This window comes from Phacochoerus africanus, chromosome 15 (genome assembly GCF_016906955.1).
Source record: "Phacochoerus africanus isolate WHEZ1 chromosome 15, ROS_Pafr_v1, whole genome shotgun sequence".
Lineage (NCBI taxonomy): Eukaryota > Metazoa > Chordata > Mammalia > Artiodactyla > Suidae > Phacochoerus > Phacochoerus africanus.
The window spans coordinates 109,386,971-109,412,620 of NC_062558.1; the positions used below are offsets into that span (position 1 = coordinate 109,386,971).

General features: G+C 51.0%; 1 protein-coding gene across 13 annotated transcripts; it reads left to right on the forward strand.

The window, feature by feature from the left end:
• The first annotated feature begins 26 nt into the window (after positions 1-26).
• Positions 27-24,104, forward strand: ZFYVE27 (zinc finger FYVE-type containing 27). 13 transcript variants are annotated; one of them, XR_007132143.1, is made up of 13 exons: positions 27-232; positions 1,795-1,992; positions 6,491-6,561; positions 8,057-8,243; positions 11,999-12,094; positions 13,050-13,162; positions 13,911-14,050; positions 14,775-14,846; positions 16,415-16,559; positions 18,818-18,929; positions 21,114-21,160; positions 21,486-21,567; positions 22,127-22,247. XR_007132143.1 is itself a non-coding variant. In XM_047759848.1 (12 exons), exons 2-11 carry the CDS (start codon positions 1,796-1,798, stop codon positions 19,156-19,158), a joined length of 1,191 nt encoding a protein of 396 aa, XP_047615804.1. In that variant the 5' UTR covers positions 27-232; position 1,795; the 3' UTR covers positions 19,159-19,188; positions 21,114-21,160. The 13 variants fall into 13 exon arrangements, 8 of the variants coding, with proteins under 8 accessions (XP_047615804.1, XP_047615803.1, XP_047615798.1 ...); XR_007132142.1 differs by having other exon boundaries at positions 22,146-22,247; XR_007132141.1 differs by having other exon boundaries at positions 22,149-22,247.
• The last annotated feature ends 1,546 nt before the right edge of the window (positions 24,105-25,650 follow it).

Genomic DNA, 25,650 nt, shown 5'->3' on the forward strand with positions numbered 1-25,650 from the left:
CGGGGCAGGCGCGATGACGTCAAGAGCACGCCGCCGCAGGGCAGCGCGTCCCGGAAGCGGCGGCGGTGGGGGAGGCGGAGGAAGTTCACGGTCTTGAGACTTCAAAGCGGCCTGGGGAAGAGGCACCTTGTCGGGGTGGGGCGAGCCTGAGGAAACGGCCCAGGGTCCGGTCGCCCTATCAGTGCCTCCTCGCCGTCCCCGCCCCTCCCCCACCAACCCAGCGACCGAGTAGGTGAGGTGCCACCCTCTCCCCACCCTGTTGTGTTCGCCGACTGTGCGGAGTTGGGCGCCAGAACTGGCCCAGCGACCTTGGGTGTGGTCTTCCCAGGTTGGGCCTAGGGGCCCCGTCAGGTTTCCTGGGCTGTAGAGGTGGTGGTTAGGCCCCTGACAAAGCAGACGTGCTTCACCCCTTCTTGGGTTCTTACCTGACGTCTGTCTGGGTCCTTTCATCCTAGCTCCACCTGCGGAGTTTTCGGGTTCCTGGTGGCCCCTTTGTTACCTTATCCTTCAATTGCCACCCCCCCCCCCCCCCGCCCCGCTCCCCGCTCTCTTTCCCTTCGCAGCCCCTCGCATGGCTTTTGTTGCTGTGCTCTGAGAATTTGTCTCCTCCTTTACTGCTTAGTCTTTGGGTAGGACTTTGAAATTTAGGAAAGAGGGCGAGAGTTCTTGTCATCAGAGGAGCGAAGGGAATGAAGTGTTATGGAAGGCGATGACTGCCCTCTTGGGCTAAATGGGGGGGGGCAAGGAAGGGTGATGGGCAGAAGTGGCTCAGGAGGTAGTTGGGAACAGAAAGTGGAGGATGCAGTGGGGCTGGAGAAAGCTCTGGAGTCCTGGAGGATGGGCAGTTAATCCACTCATTCAGTGAGCATTTATTCCATGCCCGTTCTATGCAGACACAGTAGTGAATGGAAGACATGGTCTTTGACCTGGTGGAGCTCAAAGTTAAGAGGGGCAGACTGGCAAGAAAGCAGGGAGTTTTGCTTTGGCGTGATAAATGCTTTAGGGAGGGTCTCCCTGTCCAGACCAGGGGTGGTGGCAAAACTTCTCAGAACAAGGGAGTGATGTTTAAATTGATACCTGAAGGATGAGTAGGAATTAACCAGATAAAGAGAAAAATATTTCAGGACATCATTTTTCTTGAGACCTCAGGCCACTTCCCCCAGCAACCGTGTGTGCTTGGTCTTATGGTTTATACTCTGTGGGGAAACGAACATTAAATGGAGAGGCAGAAGAGCAGGATTTTGTACAGTTGACCTTTGAATAACAGAGATTAGGAGCACTGACTCTGTGAAGTCAAAAATCAGAGTACAGGAGTTTCCTGGTAGTCCAGTGGTTAGGATTTGGTGCCTTCACTTCTGTGGCTCAGGTTCAGTCCCTGGTATGGGAACTGAGATCCCACATACAGCTGCTGCATGCCACAGCCAAAACAAAAAAAAACAGAGTATAACTTAACGATAGGCCCTCCGTCTATGCGGTTCCTCTGTATTTGCAATCCCACATCCTTGGATTCAACCAACTGCAGATCATGTAGAACTGTGGTGATTCCTATTGGAAAAAAAATCTACATTTAAGTGGACCTGTGCAGTTGAAACTCACGTTGTTCAAGGGTCAGCTCTCTCTGGGTAAATCACTTCAGCTTGCTGAATGTCAGTGTCTTCCTCTGTGAAACAGGCTTTCCACCTGTAGCCCTGCCTACCTCAGAGGTTTATCATGGCACCACATGAAATAATGCAAGTAGAAGTGTGTTGGCCATTGGAAGTGCAATGCAAACATCAGAAATTGTTATGCTTACAGGATGCAGACCTCAGAGCGTGAGGTGTATGGGCTGGAGGTGAGCCCCAGCGTGAATCCTGAGGCTTCGCTGGAGTCTCAACCTGCTCCTGCCAAGTCCCCAGCATTTGATCTTTTCAACTTGGTCGTGTCCTATAAGAGGCTGGAGATCTACTTGGAACCCTTGAAAGATGCTGGTGATGGTGTCCGGTATTTGCTCAGGTACAGATTTTACTTAGAGTTGTTCTGACCTGCTGGGCCCTCTGCCTACCAGCTCTGCGGTTGCACTGGCTAGTTAGGCAGCAGCTGGGCTGTCCATTCTACCCTAGTGAGGAGCAGCTCTGGGAGATTCCACTGGGCCTCTGGGCTTATTCCAGGCATCCTGTATCTCATGCCCAGCCCAGGAGAGGCAGGTGCTGGGAACTATCTGGCCTTTCACCATGGTTTCTTCTTTGTGGCTGAATAAACTCATACTTTAGAACTGCTAGCTAGCCTTGATCATTGGACCTTCTATGTCTAGAGCAGGCTTCCCCCCCCAGCCCTGCCAGCTTAAGCATAATTAATATTAGAATTAGGGAACAAGCTTGAACATAAGATAAGGAAATACAAATACCTATGAATAAGCAGGTACCATTTTCACTAATCCTTTAGGATTATGGATCTCAAAATTTTTTGTTCCCATTCTGCTTTGATTTTCATCCTTGATAATTTTCTTTTTTCTCTTTTCAACTCACTTTATTTCTTATGTTAAAATATTTAAAATTACAGATGTATGCCATTCTGCTCCCTAAATACTTCGGTTTGTCTCTAAATAATACAGACTTAAAAAAAAAAGAAAGTAACATCATACCTAACAAAATTAACAATACTTCCTTGATATCATTCTGTATCCAGTTCATATTCAGATTTCCTCACTTGTCCCAAGAAGGTCATTTATGATTGTTTTGGCCAAATCAGGCTCCAGTCCAGCACTGTACATTCTGTGTGGTTATTTTGTCCCTTAGGTCTTTCACAATCTCAGATGGTCTCTTTCATGACACTGACTTGCTGGAGACTCAGCTGAGTATCCTGGAGAGTTTCGTGCCTAGATTTGTCTGATTGCTGCTTCTTCCTGGTGCAGACTGGAAGTTAAGTTTAAAGGTTGGGCTAGATTCAAGGAAAACAAAAAATGTTTTTTTCTTTTACAGAGGTCATACGTTCCTAATATTGCACTGTAGTGAGAGTAACATGAAACCTGGTTGTCCTGATTCTTTTTTTTTTTTTTCCATCTTGGCCACACCTGTGGTATGCAGAAGCTCCCAGGCCAGGGATCAAGCCCGCAACCACAGCATTGACAATGCTGGATCCTTAACCTGCTGAGCTGCCAGGGAACTCCAAAACTTGATTGTCCTAAAGACCAGACATTCTTTTTTAAATTTTTTTTTTTTAAAGTTTTATGGCCACATCTATGGCATATGGAAGCCTCCAGGCCTGTGGTTGAATCCAAGCCACAGCTGTGACCTATGCTGCACCTGTGGCAACACCAGATCCTTTAACCCACAGTGCCAGGCCGGGGATCGAACCTGCATCCTGGCACTGCAGAGATGCTGCCATCAGGTTGCACCACAGCAGGAACTCCTGGAAGGTTTATTATTTTTATTTTTTATTTTTTTGTCTTTTCTAGGGCCGCTCCCTCGGCATACGGAGGTTTCCAGGCTAGGGGTCCAATTGGAGCTGTAGCCGCCAGCCTACGCCAGAGCCACAGCAACGCTGGATCCGAGCTGCGTCTTCGGCCTACACCACAGCTCATGGCAACGCCGGATCTTTAACCCACTGAGCAAGGCCAGGGATCGAACCTGCAACCTCATGGTTCCTAGTCAGATTCGTTAACCACTGTGCCAAGACGGGAACTCCAGGTTTATTTTTATTTATTTATTTACTTTTTGTCTTTTTTTTGTCTTTTTAGGGCCACACCCATAGCAGATGGAGGTTCCCAGGTTAGAGATTGAATTGGAGCTGTAGCTGCTGGCCTGTGTCGCAGCCACAGCAATGCAAAATCCGAGCCGTGTCTGAGACCTACACCACAGCTCACGGCAATGCCAGATCCTTAACCCATTGAGTGAGGCCAGGGATTGAACCTGCGTCCTCATGGATACTAGTTGGATTTGTTAACCACCGAGCCACAACGAGAACTCTGGGAGGTTTATTTTTAACTGACAGAGGACTGAAATTTTTCTTGTTCCTCCCAGGATCCCCCGAACTTATGACATCATCCCTAGGATGAGCTGGTCATTGTTCCTGAGTGATGGTCTGCACTTACAGATGACTGTGCTATTGGCATAGAAATAGGGAGATGTTGTGAGGTGGGACTCGCTTTATAATCCCACCGTGACAACTAGCTGAAATGTACTTTGGTCTCCTTAGAGGAGAGTGTGGGCTCCGGAGAGCACAGGGCTGTGCTTTCTGGAAAACTGGTGTTTTCCATTGCCTGTGTGCACACATGTGCGCATGCAGCTGTATGTATGTATGTATATATGTGTGTTTTGCCTTTTTGTAGCAAAGCACAAAGGTGAAATGTATCCTGCCTGTCTCCTTTTCCTTTTTTCTATTTTATGAAATTAGAAATCTGTGAATATGATGGGATTGATTAAGCTGGGTGGAGGAGGAGCACTGGGGCTAAAAAGCCCTCAGGAGCTTGTGGTCTCCTTGCTGCTGGAGTTGGAGCAGTGGTCTGTGAAAGCGGCTGTCAGATTAGTTTGTGCAGTTGATTGTTCTTTTCTTAGTAAAGAGGATTTGACTTTGAAGAGGAATCTGATCTTAAGCTTCTGTGAGGTCTGAAGCTTGGAGCTGCGGTAGATTTTTTAAAAGACTCCTTTCTTCTGGGATCAGCTGCTCCAGGAGGTGGGCCTCCATGACCAGAGTGCCAGTAAAGACATCAGATAGAATGGGAGATGCTTTAAAAAAAGCAACCTCAATGGATGGTGTGATGTTTTTATTTCTGAGATAGGATTGGCCTTAGACCTGACTTTTAATTTGCTTTAACAGTGGTAGCAGCCACTAGATGGTTCTGAGGCCTAATTAGCGTGATTACAGTTGGAGTGTATAGCATTTTAAGAGAAAGGCAGAGAGAGGTCATTTCACTCCCTTACTCATAACTCTTATTAAAAAAATAAAAGCAGCCCATAAATTAGTTAATCTCATTTTATATCTCTGAAATACCCAAATTAGAGCAGAAGGAAATGCATTGAAGTTCTCAGTACATTGCAACTTACCTGTTGATTTTTTCTATATGACTCTCTCTTCTGAAGGCCCACCTAATATACAGGGACATTGCTTTTCAGAATATAGGTGTCAATGGCTTCATTATTAGACCTGTGCTCCCTTTTCCTTATTAAATATTCTTTATCAAGGACTAAGCCAGCGGTGTTTGCTTGTCCTCAGCAATCCGTCTCTGGTTTTCTTTCCTCTGTCTTTGGGGGCTTGCTTTGCCATTTGATGGTGGTAGGAGCTGGATGTGTGTTTGCTTCTGTCTGTTCCAGTTTGTTCCAGCATATTTGCTGTAACGATGCTGACCCTGGTTTTGTCTTTACTAACATTCTATAACAAAATCTTTTTTTTTTTTTTTTGTGGTCTTTTTAGGGCTGCACCCACGGCAATTTGAGGTTCCCAGGCTAGGGGTCAAATCCGTGCTGTAGCTACTGGCCTACGCCACAGCCACAGCAATGCCAGATCCAAGCCTTGTCTGCGACCTACACCACAGCTCATGGCAATGCTGGATCCTTAACCAACTGAACAAGGCCAGGGATTAAACCTACATCCTCACGGACACTAGTCAGATTTTTTTCTGCTGAGCCACGACGAAAACTCCCTAAAATGAAATCTTTTATTATTTTTCTCTTGTGGAATTAATGTATGTTTAAAACAAACTCGCCATGAGTTCTCTGGTGGCTTAGCAAGCTAAGGATCTGGTGTTGTCACTGCTGTGGCGCAGGTTTGATCTCTGGCCTGGGAACTTCCACGTGCTGCAGGCATGGCTAAAAAAACCCACTATAAACTCTCAAAATTACAGAATTAAGATGAGAAAGTCACAAACTGGGTCAAAGAACTTCTTCACATTTTGTCCTCTCAATTTCCATATTAGATGAATCTTGCACAGAGTATATATGTTCTTAGGAAGTTGTAAAAAATAATATATTACATATCAATTCTTTTTAAAAATTTTTTTTATTTTATGGCAGCACCCACAGCATATGGAAATTCCCGGGCCAGGGATTGAATATGAGCCACAGCTGCGGCAATGCCAGATCCTTTAACCACTGTGCCACAGCAGGAACTCCGTATCAATATTATCTTGCCTAAAAAAGAATAAAGGAACATTTTAATGAAGAATGTCATCAGCACTTCTTAAAGAGAATAGAACCTTATAAAACACAGGTTAGACAGTATCAACTGGGTTATAACATTAACAGATGAGGTTATAAATTGTTCTTCCTCCTGGGAGAAAGTTGTGCTGGTTTTCTTGTTCAGAGAGTTTGCCTTTTCTCCTCTGGGGCCTAAGATGTGACCTGAGTTCCTCTCCAGGTTGCCTGTCCAAGCGCAAGGCCCACTTGTCATTTCTCCCTGACCTTCTGAGCTCCAGGCCCTCCCCTTGCTCCTGGTTTTGCTGACCCTCCTGTGCACCGTCTCCCCTTCAGGCTGGAGGGGTGGTCGCCTTCAGTGACCAGTACTGTCTGTGTTGTAGGTGGCAGACGCCATTGTGTTCCTTGTTGACCTGCCTGGGCCTCAACATCTTGTTCCTCACCTTGAACGAGGGTAAGAACTGCTTCCAGGAGCCAGGGGCTTTTTGTGCATGAATGTGGGGAGGAATTCTGAGAGGCGGCTGAGGGAGTCATTGTCTACCCCTGGAGTTGGCCTACCTCCATGTTTGCTTGATGTCAAAACACAGCCTCCTGAGAGATCCGCTCTGGGTTGGAATCCTGGCTGGGCCGCTGGTGTGACCTTGGACAAGTTCTTTAACCTATTTAAGGCCTAATTTTCCTCATCTCTAAAGGGGGAGTAATAACAGAGGATAGTTGTGAGGAAGGAAATGATCTATGTATAATACTTAACGGTTCCCAACACAGAATAAGCAGCCAGTACATTATAACTATTATTGTTGTTTCCTTCTGGACTGAATGCTAATGCATTAACCTTTTCCCATTTTGGTTTCTGGGATCATTTGGGGACAAGACATGGGGTGAAGGTACCAGAAAGGTGAGCTGATGAGGAATTTTTGCCACATCTATTGATTTTCAGTGGCTCAGCTGGTGAACCTGGCGGGGACTGCTGGGCATTCACCAGTGGTGAGAGGTCTGTGGCATGAAACCTTTGAGGTTGTTGGGTGGACAGGTGGGTAGCTGGAGTAGCTCCTGGGGACCTTTCATGACAAGATATGCTGTGATCCAGACCTTTCGGTTGGAACTGGCAGATGGCTGCAGGAAAAGCCCAGCCACTCAAGGGAAAATAAAGGACCTGGGACAGAATGTTCTGAGGAGCTGGGTCCTTTATTCTTGCATTTCTCAAGTGTTTCCATTGCTTCCTGTGATTTCAGTGGGTTGAAAAGAAACCCAGTTCACATAGGACCTCATCTTCTGTGTCTTAGTGGGACGCTTCTTTGCCTGGTTGAAACTCAGGTATCCTTCCCAGGCTCTTATATTTTTCTGAATGTATTTCCAAAATAAATCAGTTCAGATGGCAGGTGTTTAACAACCATTTACTCTGCAGTTCTCTGTTAGCTTGTTTGGGGGGTACCATGGAACATGGAAGAAGTGCCTTCTTTGGATTTTCTTTCAGCCTCACCATTTCTCAATCCACAGTGGTCTGTGTTATCTTTAGCTCCAGAGGAAGGCTCCCAATCTCCCCCGTGGCCCAGAGGTCAGAAAGTCAGTCGTCAGGAACTCCTAGTGTCCAGATTCCAGACACGAGTCACCTGCTGTATGTTATGTGCTAGTGTAGGGTATTTAATATTTTTCAAAACGGTCTGGGGCTATAGCAGTGACCAGATGGACAAAGTCCCAGCCCTCAGGAGTCTGTATTCACGGAGGAGCCAGTGACCATACCTGTAATCTGCCACGTGGTGATACATTCTGTGAGGAAATCTGAAGCTGGGTTTTAGGGCTGGAGAGTGAGCGTGGAGTTACTGTTTCACACCGGGTGATTGGGGAAGGTCTTTTCGGGCAGAGCCCTGGAGGAGGCGGGGAGGTGAGCATGTGGACGGAGGCTCCTGGCCCTTGCTCCCTGCTTATCTGCAGTGCTCTTGCTCCTCTAGGTGCATGGTACTCGGTGGGCGCCCTGATGATTTCAGTGCCCGCCCTGCTGGGCTACCTGCAGGAGGTCTGCCGGGCACGGCTGCCCGAGTCTGAGCTGATGCGGAGGAAGTACCATAGCGTGAGGCAGGAGGACCTGCAGAGAGTGCGCCTGTCCCGTCCCGAGGCCGTGGCTGAGGTGAAGAGCTTGTGAGTATGGAAGGGGCCAGGGAGGTGAGGAACAGTGACAGTACTAGCTGCCACCACACCGAGTGCTTGCTGTATTGGGCAAACCATGGACGTTATTTCCTTTCCTCTTTTTAACAGTTCTAGGCAATAGCTACTATGATTGTCCTCCCTTTATGGATGAGGAAGAAGGCTTACACAGCTGGAAGTGACTCAGCTGGGATGGGAATCCAGAGGTAGCTGATTTCAGTTTAGAGTCTGTACTAAGCACTTGGACACATGAGCCACTGCCTGGGTTCAAATCCCAGCTCTTCCGTTTACTTGCTGTGTGACTTAGGGCAAGTTGCTCAGCCCCCCTGGGCCTCAGGTTCCTTATCTGTTAAATGGGATAATACCTCATAGGTGGTTGTGAAGACTAAAATGAGTGTCTGATACCCAGGAAGTGTTCAGTAAATATTAGTCATCATCACTACGCTGTGGGGGAACTTCCTGCATGTGACAGAGCTGGTCCTTCTGAGGAAGCACCTTAAGACTGTTGGGTAATGTTAACGGTAGCAATTTCAGTGGCTCTCTTGACACACAGCAGGGGTTCTCATCCCCCGACCCACCAACCCCCAGGCAGCAGAGGCATCTACAGAGCTCCAGAAAACCTCCACCTCCAGAGGTGGAGTGCTGGGCCCCACCTCTGAAATTCTGAGTCAGTTTATCTGGAGCGGGGCCTGGGTATCTGCAGTTTTTCAAAAAACCTTTTTACTTTGAAATAATTTTAAACTTTCAGAAGAGTTCCAAGAATACTACAAAGAACTCCCATATGCCTTTTCCCCAGATAGAGCAATTATTAACATTTTGCCACATCGGCTTTTATCTTCCTCTCTACACTAAAACATTTTTTTCTTCCTGAACCGTTTGAAAGTAAGTTACAAACATCTTGCCTATTTACCCCAAATACTTCAGCATGCATTTTATGAGAACAAGGACATTTTCTTATCTGTCCTCAGTTCTGTATTAATAAGGTCTTTTAAATAAATTTCTGCTAATCTAGGATCCAGTCCAGACTCACATTGCATTTAGTTTTTATGTCTCTCTCTCTCTTTTTTTTTTGTCTTTTTTGCCATTTCTCCCTCGGCATATGGAGATTCCCAGGCTAGGGGTTGAATCGGAGCTGTAGCCGCCGGCCCACGCCAGAGCCACAGCAACGCAGGATCCGAGCCGCATCTGCGACCTACACCACAGCCCATGGCAACTCTGGATAGTTAACCCACTGACCAAGGGCAGGGACCGAACCTGCAACCTCATGATTCCTAGTCGGATTCGTTAGCCACTGCGCCACGACAGGAACTCCCAGTTTTTATGTCTCTTTAGTCTCCTGTGACCTGGAGTAGTTCCTCCGTCTTTGTTTCTCATGACCTTGACATTTTTCCCCCCCCACAGTTGTTGTTTTTCTTAAACTCAATAAATCTTATTATATTTATAGTTGTACATTGATCATCATAACCCAGTTTTTTACCGCATTTCCATCCCATACTCCCAGCCCTTCCCCCTGCCCCTCCAACTTGTCTCCTTTGGTAATCATATGTTTTTTTAAGTCTCTGAGTCAGTATCTGTTCTGCAAAGAAGTTCATTGTATCCTTTTTTTCGATTCCAGATATAAGTGATAGCATAGGATGTTTGCCACTCACTGGCTGACTAACTTCACTTAGCATGATAATTTCTGTGTCCACCAATGTTGCTACAAATGCCATTATTTCATTCCTTTTTATGGCTGAGTAATATTCCATCGTGTATCTGTACTACATCTTTTTTTTTGTCTTTTTTTGCTATTTCTTGGGCCGCTCCTTCGGCATATGGAGGTTCCCAGGCTAGGGGTCTAATTGGAGCTGTAGCCATAGGCCTATGCCAGAGCCACGGCAACTTGGGATCCGAGCCGCACCTGTGACCTACACCACAGCTCACGGCAACGCCGGATCGTTAACCCGCTGAGCAAGGGGCAGGGATCGAACCTGCAACCTCGTGGTTTCTGGTCGGATTCGTTAACCACTGCGCCATGACGGGAACTCCTGTACCACCTTTATCCAGTCCTCTGTTGATGGACATTTAGGTTGCTTCCATGTCTTGGCTAGACCTTGACATTTTAAAATAGAACAAGTTTATTTTGTAGAATTTCCCTCCATTTGTGGTAATTTGGTTCCTCATGATCAGATTCAGGTTTGCATTTTTGGCAGGAATGTGACAAAAGGTACATGATACTAACTTTGATCATCTTTGTGAAGGTGTCTCCAATGTAAAATAGCCATTCATTTTACCCTTAGGGTTAGTAATCTGAGGGCGGATACTCTGAGACTTTGTACATATCTTGTTCTTCATCAAACATTCACCCACTACATTGAAATACATTGATAGGTCTTGCCTTCATTAATTTATTACTATGATCTTGGCAAAGATCATTTTCTTTTTCTTTCTTTTTTCTTTTTTCTTTTTCTTTTTTTTTTTTGTGTGCTTTTTAAGGGCCGCGCCTGTGGCACATGGAGGTTCCTGGGCTAGGGGTTGAGTTGGAGTTGCAGCCACCGGCCTACGCCACAGCCACAGCAACTCGGCATCCGAGCTGCGTCTGCAACCTACACCACAGCTCACGGCAACACCAGATCCTTAACCCACTGAGGGAGGCCAGGGATGGAACCCGCATCCTCATGCTTACTAGTCAGATTTGTTTCTGCTGTGCCATAGTGGGAACTCCAAAGGTGGTTTTCTTTTTCTTTTTTTTTTGTCTTTTCTAGGGCTGCACCTGCGGCATATGGAAGTTCCCACGCTAGGGGTCTAATCCGAGCGGTAGCCAGCTTCGCCAGAGCCACACTAATGCGGGATCCGAGCCGCGTCTTCGACTTACACCATAGCTCATGGCAACGCCGGATCCTTAACCCACTGACTGAGGCCAGGGATTGAACCCACAACCCCATGGTTCCTAGTCAGATTCGTTAACCACTGAGCCACGACAGGAACTCCAAAGGTGGTTTTCTAATTGTCATTATTACCTGGTATTCTATAAGAGCTTTTCCTTCTTATTATCAATATGAACTTAAGACTCTCTACTTTATTCAGTGGGTTATAATCTATTACTGTCATTAATTTTGATCTCATATTGTCCTAGATTTGGCATTGGAGCTCTTTTGAACTGTCACCTGTGTTCTTTAGCTATGTTCTCATCATTTTCTTTTCTCGTCATTTTCAAGGGCTTCCTTATTTTATGGTACATCAGAATGTCATCTTACATGTTCCCTGCTCTGCTCTAGAATTAGCCATTTTCCTAAGGAGCCCTCCTGAAACCAAGGTCTGGGTGTCACTGTACAGACATGTGCTCATTGCTTTTGGGGGGCATCCATTAAAAAAAACTCCCCAAGTGAAAGCTCCCTTACACCTCAGGTGGAGACACCTTGATCGGCATCCTGCCGTTTGTCCTCACAGCTCCAGTCTGTGAGGTGGGTACTGTGCTCCTCATATTATAGAGAAAAACTGCATCCTTGGAAAAGTTAAGTAACCAGCCCGACATTAACAGCTAGGGAAAGACCAAAGCAGGAACCTGAGCAAGGATTCCAAAAAGGGGGCTGCAATATATGAAGTTTTCTTGAGCTCTTTGACCCTCTAGTAGATTTGAAGAGACTGGCTGTCCCTGGCCATCTGCGCCTGTGGAGTCCTGGGCTCTGCTGCCCTGGAGCTCTGTCATGCTGCAGGAGCAGGTGAGGCAGGGTGTACAGCTTGTACAACCTGCTGTTTTGCGTCTACAGCCTGATCCAACTGGAGGCCTTCCTGAGCCGCCTGTGCTGCACCTGTGAAGCCGCCTACCGCGTGCTGCATTGGGAGAACCCCACCGTGTCTTCTCAGTGAGTGCCCTTCCGCTCCCACCATCACTGCCCTGGGGGGCCCCAGGCTAGCCAGCTGCCTTGGGAGGGCCCCTGTCACCCTAGCTCAGGGGAGCAGAGCCTGGGCTCTTGTGTGCAGACCCACACGTAGGCTTGTGGGCTTGAACACACTGCTTTGTGTAGACCCCTTTTTGGTGTGATCAAAATTTTTTTTGCTTTTTAGGGCCACACTCACAGCATGTGGAGGTTCCCAGGCTAGGGGTTGAATTGGAGCTACAGCCACCGGCCTACACCACAGCCACAGCAACATCAGATCTGAGCCAAGTCTGTGACCTACACCCCAGCTCATGCCAACACCAGATCCCAAAATATTTTAATGATAGAAAAATAATTTACCAAGTGATCTCTCAGCCTGATACAGCAGCTGATCCTGTGTTTGGATTGCCTCCTTGAGTTTGTCATATGCATATGGTCTGTAGCTCATGGCGTTGGTGAGAAGTCTTGCCCTAGTGCCAGGCACTGTGGTCAGCACCTCCTGTGATCCTGTCTTCCTCTTGGTAGTAATCCTGTGAGAAAGGCACTGTTTTCATCCTCATTTTGCACGTGAAGGAAGTAACTTGGAGCCAGGGGACTTGTATAAGGTCACACAGCGAGAACTAGCAGAGCGGGATTCAGATCCAAGTCTGTGTTATTCTAGACTTGAGAGTCTAGAGCCTGAGGAGTGATGTGTGTTGAACCAGTTTAGGTGACCCCAGCCTTGGCTACCTCTGGCCTCCCCCCTGTCAGTTGTGACCTGTTGGTGGTTGTTAATCCTTCCTCCTTACTTTATTTTCCACATGTTTGATTAGCAGATCTTCTCAGCTCATTAGCTGTTCCCAGAGCTGTTTCTCACCAGATCCCTACTGGGTGTGCCCTAAACCAATTTCCTTCAGATCTTTCGGATTTCTCATCCTGTGGTTCCTCTCTGTCCATCCAGGTTCTATGGGGCTCTTCTGGGCACGGTTTGCATGCTATATCTGCTGCCGCTGTGCTGGGTCCTTGCCCTGTTAAACAGCACGCTCTTCCTGGGGAATGTGGAGTTCTTCCGAGGTAAGCCCTGGAGAGCCTGACACATGGGGCCCAGGCCTTCTTTGAGGGCTGGTTAGGCTCCCCGTTGTTTCTGCAGCAGCTGATCAGCTGTTTGCTGCACCTTCCACAAGGGGGCAGCACCACACTAGGGTCATCCCTTGATCAGTGGTGCCCTGGCCCTCAGATGTTAGGTAGGATACAGGGTGGGCTGCTGCTAGGGGTCCCTTTTTCTTCCCCAGGCAGATGACCACTGCTTACATGACATGGTGGCTTCTGGGAGATGAGGGAGGAATGTTTCCCCAGTGTTGCCACCTGTCTCCTAGGACGCAGCCCCCCCCCGCGGCTGCTGCCTCCTCTCTGTGAGATCCCAGAGCACCGTCTGCCGCCTGGGCTCCGAAGCAGTGAGGCAGTCTGGAGAGGCTCTGAGTCATAGAAGCCTGGGCCTGAACATATGTTTGGGTGATTGCTGTACTTGTTTTCCTCCCTGGGGTTGGAAATTAATTTTAGAAGCCATGATTTATCAAGCACTTACTACATTTAATCTCTCTTTAACAATCTCATGGGGTCGGTGTTGGTGTATCTGTCTTACTTATGAGGCTTAGGTCAGGTGACTTGTTCAGAGTAAGGAGGGCGACTGTTTCCTGCAGCAGAGAGTGGGGTGCTGGAGGGGAGGGGAAGGCCAGTCAGCTGCAGCAGCAGTGGGTACCCCCAGAGCACCACTCATGCCATCCTGTTTCTGCCTCCCACTCGTTCTTCTTGCTGTGGGCAGTGGTGTCTGAGTATCGGGCATCTCTGCAGCGACGCATGAACCCCAAGCAGGAAGAGAGTGCCTTCGAGAGCCCCTCACCGCCAGATGCTGGGGGGAAGGGCACACTGCCGGACTGCACACCTGCACCCACGCCCACAGAGGTGAGTGCCCCCAGCCCAGGGCAGAGCCTGTGGTGGCGGGCAGGATCTTGGCCTTGGCCTTCCTGTTAGCAGCTTGTTCACACTGCATAGCTCCTGGGCTGGCCTCCTGTAGTTCCTGCTCCCTCCCAGGCCAGTCTCCTCTGCGGTGCTTATAGTAGTCATTGTAATGACAGGAGCTACGCTGTGCTTTATCGAGTGCTTACTCTGCCGTTCCAAGTACTTTATAGACATCGAGCCCATGAGGTGTAGGTTCTTTCTGAGAAGGAGATTATTTTCCTGGTAGAAGAGAAGGCTGAGGCAGAGTGGTTGTCCAAGGATTCAGGTCTAGGCCCCGTGGTTCTAGAGCCCGTGCTCTCAATCACTGTGCTCTCTAGCCACTGCAGGCCCTTTTTTGGCTTTGCTCCTGTCGCCCTGCCCTTGCTTTTACTCTCTCTCTCTCTATTTTTTTGGCTGCACCCACGGCCTATGAAGTTCCCGGGCCAGAGATCAAACCCATGCCACCCTCAAGACCTGTGCCACAGCTGCAGCAATGCCAGATCCTTAACCCGCTGCACCACAGAGACTGCTCTCTTTCCTGTGATTTCCTTCTTTCTGGCAGTGGTGCCATTTCCTCTGAGGCATGAACCACTGTTTTGCGAAACTTGGATGCTGGCTTAGGGAAGGTGGCCCTGCCTTGGGAGCAGGGCTGCTGGCTCTCTCTGATTGTAACACGTTTCTCTCCCAGGACCTCACACCGGGCAGTGTGGAGGAGGCCGAGGAGGCCGAGCCCGACGAGGAGTTTAAAGATGCGATTGAGGTGGGTGGCCCTCCCCGGCACCCTCAGCTGACCAGGTCAGAAGTTGGGTGGTCCTGGAGCTGTGTGGCTTCTCACGTTCCAAGTCTAGGTTTTGAAAATTCTCCTGCATCCAAGTGAGGAGCTGAACCTGCTCTGAGCTAGAACTCACTGGTTGAAAGGATGCCCCTGAACCTCCACCTGTCCTCTTGCTGACCTAGGCATCTGTCCTGGGTGCCCTGGGGCAGGGATGGCTCTGGAAGCCTCTGGGAAACGCCCTGCTGGGGAAGGCGGGTCCCTCACTGCCTGGGCTGGAGACTGTGGTCTTGGCACTTTGATGCGGGGAAGGCAGATTTGGAGGGGGCACCGCCAGGTCTCTGCTCTTCTGAAGGGGGAGGGCCATAAGGTGTCCCTTTGAGGGGTAAGGATGGGAGACTGGAGAAGGTGGTTGCATGGCCAAGTGCAAGGTCAGAGAAAGTTAAACAGTCTTCCTGATTTTAGGACAATGGTTCACACTGGAAGTTTGTGGAAAGTATTTTATTTGGCACACAGAGCTTTAAAATATTTTTAAAATGGAGGGGTTGCAGTGAAGAGCCTGGATTTTTAGTTTTACTAAAACTCAGAAGCTCTGGGAGCCCTAAGATGGTAGCAGTCAGTGTAGCTGGGGAGTGACGGTCTCCTTTATAGAAGTCACAGAGTCCCACCGCTTCCTGTCATCCACCGTCACTGAGTCCTGGTGGCAGCTGCCATTTATTGTCATGTTTGCATTTTGACTTTTCTTATAGTAGGAAATCACCTCTCCTCATGTCCTTTTGTAAAATAGGGGATATAAGAAGTGGAGGTCTTGGGAGTTTTCGCCAGGCCTACGACTTACACCTGGCCCACTTCCCTGATGTATTAGCCTCTTCCATGTGGGCATTTATACTTCGAATTGCTAAGGTTTCTCCAAGACGCGAACCGACGACTGTGGACTCTGAGTCTTGGTGGTGGTGGGAGAGGCGATGTGTGGCATGGGCTCTCAGGCATTTTTGTTCATGACCCACATTTCACATCCTGACCGAGTTCACATTTCTGGCTGTGAAATTCGTGAAACTTAGTTGAAACAAGAGTTTCCCAAAAAATGCATTGTACAGCATCTCTTCTTTCCTGTTCCATTCTGTTCCGAGATAAGGACCCACCAAATTCATTCACCCAGTTTGACAAACAGTCGTACACAGCTTCTCCCAAGCTTATTTGATGTTGGGACCCTTTTATGGAGGCCTCTGTTAATGTCACCCTTAGGGACATGCCCCGACGAACTCAGAGTAGCGCTTCTGTGCTTCCTTTTGCTTGGTGGGGGGAGGGGGGTCCCCTCCCAGCAGCTTCCTTCTCTTGCTATCTCTCTCTGTTTTCTCTCCTTCTCCCCCGCACCTTGGGAGGCAGGAGACCCACTTGGTGGTGCTGGTAAGTAGGATCTTTGCTGAGGTGGGCAGGGGCTGGGCGGGGGAGAGTGGCCGAGCTGGCAGTTGCCTCGCCTCGTGGGATCTGCCGTGCACGCAGGTCCCGGAGCCCTGCCGCAGAGCGGGCAGGACTGGAAAGAGCTGTTCCTGCAGGAGGATGACGAGGGGACCCCGTGCCCGGCAGAGGACGAGCTGGCCCTACAGGACAACGGGTTCCTGAGCAAGAATGAGGTTCTGCGCAACAAGGTGTCGAGGCTCACGGAGCGGCTTCGCAAGCGGTACCCGACCAACAACTTCGGTACGGGCTGGGGTGCCCTGGCCACCAGGCCCAAGGTGCTGGGTTATGACAAAAGCAAGGAGTGGAGTTCCCTTTATGGCTCAGTGGTTAACGAACCTGACTAGGATCCATGAAGATATGGGCTCGATCCCTGGCCTCGCTCGGTGGGTTGGGAATATGGCGTTGCTGTGAGCTGTGGTGTAGGTCACAGATTGGGCTCAGATCCTGCATTGCTGTCTGTGGTTTTGGCACAGGCAGCTGCAGCTCCGATTGAACTCCCGCCTGGGAACTTCCATATGCTGTGGGCATGGCCCTAAAAAGAGAAAAAAAAGATAAAAATTGTTTGAGAGTTCCTATCCATGGCTCAGTGGTTAACGAATCTGACTAGCATCCATGACGACACAGGTTTGATCTCTGGCCTTGCTTGTGGATTGGGGATATGGCATTGCCGTGAGCTGTGGTGTAGGTTGCAGATGTGGCTGTGGTGCAGGCTGGTAGCTGTAGCTCCAGTTGGAGCCCTAGCCTGGGAACCTCCACATGCCGTGGGTTCAGCCCTTAAATAGCCCCCACCCCAAAAAAAAGCAAGGAGTAAAGCTGTGTCCACAGCACCCTGGGAAGGTAGCAGATGAACAGCGGGACCGTGAGGGAGGGAGTGTGGGTTCCTTCCTGTACCTCTGTCCTTATGAATCCCGCAGGAAGATGAGGAATTCACTTCTGGAAGCGCTGCAGCAGGCATTGGGAGCTGAGTGTGGAGTCTGAGCTCCTGGTGCAAATCCCAGCACTGTTGAGTATCCTTGAGCAGATTATTCCATTGCGGGGGAGGTGGGGGGGGGGGCGGTCTCAGTTTCCCCTCTGTAAAAGGGAGATAATACAGGTTCTTACCTCACAGGGTGACTATAGGTCTCAAAAGAGATAAGGCTCATTAAGTGCTGGCTGGTTTGTAGTAAGTGTTTCCTGAGGGGCACTGTTTTTTGTTGTTGTTGTTTTTGTTGTTTGTCTTTTTAGGGCCATACCCATGGCATGTGGAGGGTCCCAGGCTAAGGGTCAAATTGGAGCTGTAGCTGCCTGCCTACGCCACAGCCACAGCAGCGCATCTGTGACCTACACCACAGCTCATGGCAACACTGGATCCTTAATCCACTGAGTGAGGAGAGGGATTGAGCCTGCATCCTCATGGTTGCTAGTCGGGTTCATTAACCACTGAGCCACAATGGGAACTCCCTCCCATGAGGGGCACTGTTAATGTGAGAGGCCCTGGTCCATCCTGCAGGTGCCTTGGAGCCTGTCTGGATCTTCCCAGTCTGACTGGTAGCAAGTTGAAGCAAACAGTGCCCCTGCGCACGATCGAGCCCCGACATCCCTTCTCCCCAGCCAAGTTGGTAGATTGGCCAGTCTTTATTTTACTAGGTGTGTGATAGGTCCAGGAAGGCAGCTTTGGCGAAGGGCAGACTTGACCTTAGTTTGGCTTGGAGACTTGGCTCCGACCAGGAGAGCAGGCGCTGAGCCAGATAAAGTTAAAACTGAAGCCTGGAGAGCTGGGCCGTTGGGAGTCACCCTGGACCTGAATCTGAACCTTGTTGCGGCCTGGGGTCAGCTGACGGGTGGGAGGGTGGGCTGGCAGCACTGTGAGGTCTGGTCAGAGTGCATTGCGGGGGCTGTGCCCCGGGAGAAGCCCCTGGGGTTTATTTTGAGGCATTCTGTCCCAGACACTCAGGGCCTGCTTTCCTGCCCTGCAGCAGCTAGGGCAGTTGTTTCCTGAGCATTAGACATCCTGGTTCTTTCTGCTCTGAGTGCCTCCAGAAAGATCCCTTTCTTTTATTTCTGACGATGGCTGACTTTTGCCGAGCACTCCGTGTTCAGGGCGCTTTCGCCTCTTCTCTCTCACTTAGTCCTCAGCAGCCGCCGAGTTCTGGAGGTCCCAGGTGACATTACACAATAGTTAATACTCTTGTTATGGCAAACGATACTTTTATACCCATGCATTTTAATAAAGCCCCTCAGATGTCCCCATTTTATGGGTGAGTAACCTGGGGTTGAAAAGAGTGATTTGCCCACGTGGCGAAGCTGTGACTCAAATCCAGGTCATGTGATCTGACTGCTCTGTTCTTTCCAGCTCATCGTCTCCCTTTGCCCTTGGTGTCTGACGTGCCCTAGTTTTCCGCCTATCCTGTGTCTGTATTTGGCCTTAGGTTCAGGTAGTCCCTACCAGGATGGGGGGGAGGCGTGTCAGGTGAGGATGGTAAAGGCAGAAAATGCTTCTTTTCCTAAGCCCCCCTCAGCCCTCCGTTTTTCAGGACTGCTTGCCGTCCCTTCCTTGAGGTGTTCTCAGGCTCTGGGCTGTGAGGGCAGATGCAGCAGCTCTGCCCTTGGGTCTGCCTCCCGCAGGCCGAGGTGAGTGAGCTGCTTTGGGGCTCATTCCATTCCCATTGCCAGTGGGTGAAGGGGGCACACGGGAGGAATCAGGACAGGCTGCTCACGGGCGTCTCTGTGGCCTCTGAGTGGGAGGGGGATAGTGGAAAGGGCCTCCTTGTCCCAGAGGCTCTGTGACCCTTGCCCTGGCAGGTCCCTGTGCTCTTGGGCTCCTCCCTGCTGTCTCTGCCTCCGTGGCATCCTCCCCTGAAACCGAGGACCTCAGCTGATTCTTGCCCTGGTAGGTGGACTTGGTAGGGGTCGGAAGGGTCTGTTTCACGAGACCACGTGGTGGCCTTGGGGGACTTGGCCCTCCTTTCCCCTCTCCCATGCCCCTTGATGAGGAGAGGCAGAGGTGGGCTGCCTGGCCCACTACATTCTTAGTGTGAGTGACAGAGTCCTCGAGCAGCCTGTTTCCTAGGTTGGTGCCACCAGTCGGTGGTGCACCCTCTACTCTTCTCTCTCCGTCTCTCTGCCTGGGTGTCAGCTGACTAAGAGCGTCAACATCCACCATAAGCCCCTTTACCTCGGTTTCTCCTTGCTCTAGCAGGGTCCCCTTTCCTTTTATTGTTTTTATGGCCGCACCCGTGGCACATGGAAGTTCCTGGGCCAGGGGTCGAATGTGAGCCACAGCTGCGACCTATGCCACAGCTGCGGCAATGCTGGATCCCTAACCTGCCACATCACAGCGGGAACTCGTAGGGTCCCCTTACCTTGAATGTAGAGCATGTCCTTTACCAAGAGCTGCAGGGGATTCTGGCTGTTCCGACAGAGGAAGGAACCACGTGGCTAGTATCGCTTTGGGCCTTTGTGTGAAGGTGATGCCTGGTGCTCTCTACCTGGCCAGACAGGTGGTCCAGGAGGCCCGTCAGTTTGCCCTGAAGCTGATAGTTGCTGTGGTTGGATCATAGGAGGCCTTTGGGCCCGAAGTTCTAGAAATCTCCTTCAGTTGTCTTGTCCCCTGTCAGGTTTTTTTCAAGACCCAGTTCGGCTCCCTTCTGGGCCCCCAGCCCTCGGTTGGGCTCTCTGAGCCCCTTTTTTGAACATTCTTCTGTCTAGTGTGGACCCCTGCCTTTTCTTCCCTGGCTCCGTGCCCCCACCTGCATGGAGATTTCTGCATTGAATCACAGTCAGTGTTCCTGGGGGCAGCCCCTGGAACTTTCCTTGTTCTCCTCAGCTTTTGCTTTTGCTTCGCTTCTGGAGCTTGATGTAGTCGTTAAGGCCCATTGGCCTTTCTTTGCTTCCTCCATGGTTTTGATTTTTTTTCTCTTACCCGCCTGCACTGCCTTCATGGGACTGAGTCCTTGTTGCAGCCTACCGTCTTTGGTTTAACGTTCCTGGAAGCACGGGCGGGTGGTGAGCACAGCTTCTCTTAGGCCCCCTTGCCTTGATGTAGCCTCTGAAAGAATGCTCGGTTCCCACTTCCCCATCTTTCGCCTCTTCTTACACCTGCCCCTTGCCTCCCCCCGTCAGCTGTTTTCTAAGCTGCTGTCGACGCCTCTGCCTGCCTTGTCTGGAACCTTGGGGTCTCGTCGTGTCTGGTAGCTTAGGCAGAATCTCTCTCTCCTGGCTCTGTCTCTCCCCATCCTGCCCGCTACTCACTGTGCCTGTGCCTCTGGCCCTGCACGCCTTCTTGGAAGGTGCCTGGTTCCGAGCTTCTGTCCTGGGATCTTCAGAGGACAGAAGTAAGGAGTCTGGTGTTTTCAGAGGCATTTCTTTCTTTAGCTGTGGGCAGAGTGTTTGTAAGGAGGCCCTTTGGGAGGGGTCATGTTGGGCGGCTTTCATCTGAGATCATTGGAGCCACCTTCTCTTGAGAGGTGCTTGTTGTCAGGTGCCTGCCAGCGTGGTGTGATTTCTAGGGGGTTGGTTCTGCTGGATGCTCTTCAGTTTTGGCTGGATCTACAGGTGGGGCCTCTAAGCCCCAGGCGGGAGCCAGGGTGACAGCTGTGTATAGGCCGGGACATCGATTCTCAGCGGCCATTGGGTCTTCCTTCTTAGTTTGAATTCTTCTTTCTGTCTCTCGATCTGGACTTGGCTCGCTGCTCCTGGCTGAGCAGTTGGGGCTGGGCTGGTGCCCTGAGTGGCCCTATTTAGACGAGCCAGGAGCAGGTAAGAGTTGAGAGGCCTGGGCTGGGTCATAGCTGAGCTGCTGCCTCTGTTTCTTAGGGAGCTGTACAGGCTGCTCGGCCACCTTCTCGGTGCTGAAGAAGCGGGTAAGTCTCCCTGGAGTTGTGCTTGCTGGGGACTTGGGATGAGAGGGAGGGGAGTGGTGCGTTGTCATCGATGGGGTCTGACCCCTTGGGCCACCTCGGGCCTGGTCTGAGGTTTGCTCAAAGTTTGGTCACAGGTGCCCCCGCCCCTGTGCCCCTGCCTTCACCAGCCTTTCAGTGGGATGTCCCGTCTGGTCTCAGTCCTGCCTCGCCTGGGCACCCCCAGTCCTACCGTTGTCCCACGTCCCCTGGGTGGGGTCAGCCAGTGGAAAGGAGCGCCAGGTGCTGGGGCTGGGGGTTCGAGACTGACCTTGGCTCTTGTCTGCAGCGGAACTGCAGTAACTGTGGAAACAGCTTCTGCTCTCGGTGCTGCTCCTTCAAGGTGCCCAGGTCCTCCATGGGGGCCACAGGTGAGTGGTGTGGGGGATGGGGGGCAGCGGGAGTCTCCTGCCTCCCCTGAGGAGCTGCTGCATGTGGGGAAAGCGTGGGGGTCAGTGAGAGGTCAAGGGAACCTGGGCTCTCCTCCGTCTCCCTTTAACAAGGGAGAAACGGGACTATTTGATGCATGGACAAGAGTATACATGACGTATCAGATCATGAAGCGTGGTGATGAATACCCATGACTGCTTCTCTAAAGTTAGAAAATAGAGCAGCGCCACTCCTGCCTTCCCCGGGAGAAGCTACCATCCTGCAGTTCATTCTTTTTCTCGTTACCTTGGTGATGCATTTAACAGAATGAAAAGTAATTTTTTTTCCTTCTATAAAGGCTATACATACTCATTGTAAACAAACAAAAAAAAGCCGAAGGAAGGAAAGCAGTCCTAAATCTCTCCTCAGTCATTAAGGCCATGACGCATTCGGGACAAATACCATGCACGTTCTAAAAAATGGGAGCATGTGTTACATACGGCTTTGTAATGTGTTACAATGTTAAATTGAACATTTCTTTTATCCTTCTGGTCATGCTAGTAACATATGCTTATTCTAGAAGATTTGGAAATTACTATACAGAAGAAGAAGGAAGAGAAAAATAATCTTGTAATCTTACCCCTCAGAGATAATAACCACTGTTAAAATATTTTGGAACATTTTCTTCTGGTATTTCATTTAAAAAGCATTTTTAAAGCTCTTCTGTTGGTGCCAAAATAATTTCTAATTCGTAGACCTTCTGGGAGATGCCCACCGTTGACACGCTTCGCCCCAAAGCCCCCCATCCCTGTAGAAAGAGAAGTCTCTGAGGGCAGGCTAGTGAGCCGGGGCAGTGAGAGGGGTGGGCTGGGTGATGGGTGGTCTGTGTGGGCCTTTGAGGGGTGGGGAGGTGGTTCTAGTAGTTGGGGCCATGAGCCAGAGGGCACGAGGAAGTGTCTCATCAAGTTCTTCCTCCTTTTCAGCCCCCGAAGCCCAGAGAGAGACTGTGTTTGTGTGTGCCTCGTGTAACCAGACCTTGAGCAAGTGAGAAGAGGGGTCAGGGTCCGAGCGGGCGCCTGTCCCTGGGGCCAGCAGTAGACCCCACTCTCCCCCCCACCCTTAGCCCCACGCGGTGTGTGCTGGGCACATGTGGCCCGAATGCTAGGTAGGCTTCCCCTTCCCGCCCTCGCTGTCTCCAGCCGGGGTCTGGAGCGGGTCTCCACTCCCGCGGGTGGCTGGGAACGGTTGCTCTCAAATCATGTTTGCCCTGCTCTGCCCTGGGCTGTTAGTGGGTCAGGGCTGGGCAGGGAATGTAAGCTAGAGGGCGGCAGGGAGCCAGGCCCAGTCTCCACGGGAATGGTGGCGTCTCACATGCCTGGGAGCTCTAGGAGACCAGAGGTCAGCGATTGGGAAAAGAGGCTCTCCTCCCGCTGGGTGCTGGGCCAGCCCCTTGCCCTTTGAGAGCCAATTCAAAGAAGGAGTTGCGCCCAGCCCCACGTGTGCTCTTTGCGTGTCCCTCCAGGCATCAGGTTCTCATCATTTCCCCAGCACAGGGTGTGGCCAGGGCTGAGCAGACCAAAAGCACCTCAAGAAACAGGGTCGAAAGTCTCAGGTTCCCGCAGAGGAGGATGTGTCTAGGAAGGCCTGGCAGAATCCTTCAGCATTAAGGGGAGCAAAACACGGGAGCCCCTGCAACTCACAGGGCCTCAGCCCACGTATTACCCTGGTGTTTTCAGCCGGGCCAGGTAGCCGCTGGGCACTCAGATGCCCCTGTTCAGAGGCATCCTCCCATCCTCAGGCTACGATTCCCCTCCCTGGCCCCTCATCCTGTGGAGTCTGAGACCAGGCGGGCTGAGAAGAGGTCCTGAAGCCCTCGCCCTTTGGAGGCCTGGGAAGTGTAGGATCTCGCCTGGCTGGGTCTCAGCTTCCAGGGCTGTTCACCAGCAGAACAGTCTGAGTTACGGGACAAGGCCCCTTGGGGTCAGCCCTCCCCTCTTTCTGACAGTTTCCTGTTCACTTCTGGACTTGGCGGGGCTCAGTGGCTCTCCCTAAGCCGTGAGCAGGCTCAGGCACCCTTTTCTTCCCCAGGAGCTGCTCTGCCTTTTGGAATTATTTATTTATTTATTTCATGGTTCCTGGGAACATGTGGCATAAGGAATGGGATGAGGAGGGTGGGGGCTTCTCCGGCCCTGGGACCTTTCCCTGGAGTCATGGGCTGCCTGGGACTCGGAACCCTGGGAGACAGAGACGTTTGTGTATGCAAAGCAGGGACCTGAGGGGGCAGGTTGAGGGAGAAAAGGACCCTCCTAGGCCAGCTTTCTCTCCAGACCAACCAGTCTAGGAGGCGGGGGCCTGCTCCAGGCCAGGGGGGCGAGTCCCTGGGGAACCAGGCAGGCCTTGGTGGACCCCCTTCCCCGGGCTCCTTTGTCCTGTTGAAGAGATGAGCGTTAGGTACCTGGGTTTTATTTACACTGGAAAGGAACTAAAAGGATGTCTGTGTATGTGGAGAATTGTCAATAAAAAGGCCTCAAGCTTCGTATGTTTTCGTCCTGGTCCTTGCACGCATCCTCTCCCTGAGGCTGGAGGGCCAGGTCCCCCCGAGGCCTGCTGAGTTTACAGGCCTGGGCTGTGTCTGCAGGGCAGGGCGGAGGGGCTGCAGAGGCTGAAGTCAGATGTAATGTGGGGGTTCAGGGGAAGCCGTGCCTTGCACAAGAGGGGCTCAGAGCACGGTGCTTGTCGGATTGACCGGAGGTGCCGTCTCGTGACCGCATTGTGAGAGCTGGGGGGTTGGGGTTGGGACTAGAACTTGGTAAACAGTATGCAATGCAGGCTTTAGAATGGAAAGATTTTCGCTAATCCCTCTGAGAAAGCAGAAAGGGATCAGCTCCGGGGGAGGCTGAGAACCAGCCGGAAAAGGAGGATTGGCTGGGAGGTGGGAAGTAGGAGCAGTTCTCTGAGAGCTGCGGTGTGGGGGTGTTGACGGGGTGCTGGCCACATGTGCTTCGTGCACATTTCATTTAATCCTCAAGAGGGCCCTATGAGGCAGGCACTGTGTTCCTTCCCACTTTACAGGAAAGGAAATTGAGGCCCAGGGAAGTTTGGCGGCTGTGAAAGGCTTGGCATGGCGCTCTGCAGACCACAGCTGGATAGAGCAGTGTCTTCCAGAGGGAAGGCCTGAGGCAGTGAAGGCTGGGGTGGGGTGGGGTGGAAGTTGAGGTTGGGTTGCGGCCACATCCTCGTGGCCCCATTGCAGTGTGACTCAAGACACTGGTGCCAGGGGGGTCCTCGTAGCCTGCTGAGGCCTTGGTCTGGGCGCTTCTGTGGTATGGGGGACCCCCAGAAGCTCTTGGGGGGCCCCAAGAGACAAGGAAACAGCCAGAATCTTGTGCCAAAGCCAGAGGTCCAGAGGAACAGTAAAGAGCTGGAGGAATGAAAAACGGGACTTTTTGAGCAAAAGGGGACAGCAGTGACAGCACAGGAAGGAAGTGGCTGGGGCTGTGCCCATGCTTCTGGTGGAGGGCGTGTGTCACAGCAGGTGGGTTGGAGGGATGCTGGGGATCATCTGGTCCAGCCCCTCACTGTGGGCGCCACATCACACCCATCCGAAGATGCACGTCCCCCGCAGCATTAGAGGATGGAGCCGGAACGGACTTCCCTTAGAGCCGGAGGAGCCACTTGCACTAGCATCCCGGGGGCATCCCCGGGGCAGCAGAGGCAGGCACCGCGACAAGCCGGTTCCGTGCTGGGCCCTGTTCTACCATCAGCCGCACTGTGCTGGAGTAGGTTGCTGCACGGGCCTTGCCCTAAGCCTTTCTCTGCTTTCCTCTACCTCGTATGGCTGCTGTGAAGGTTAAATGAGGGAGTCCACTCCACGTGGGAAGTGAGGTGCCTGGCACACAGTAAACGCTCAATAAATGCTAGCTCATTTCTAGGCAGTCTTCAGAAATGGCACACCCAACTCTGCCCTAAATGGCTTAGAACAGCAATTTTTTTTTTTTTAAACCAGAGAATAATCACAGATTATTATTCAGGAAAGAATGAGGCCAGAGTGTAGTTTGAAAAAGCAGAGTCAATATTTTATGTTG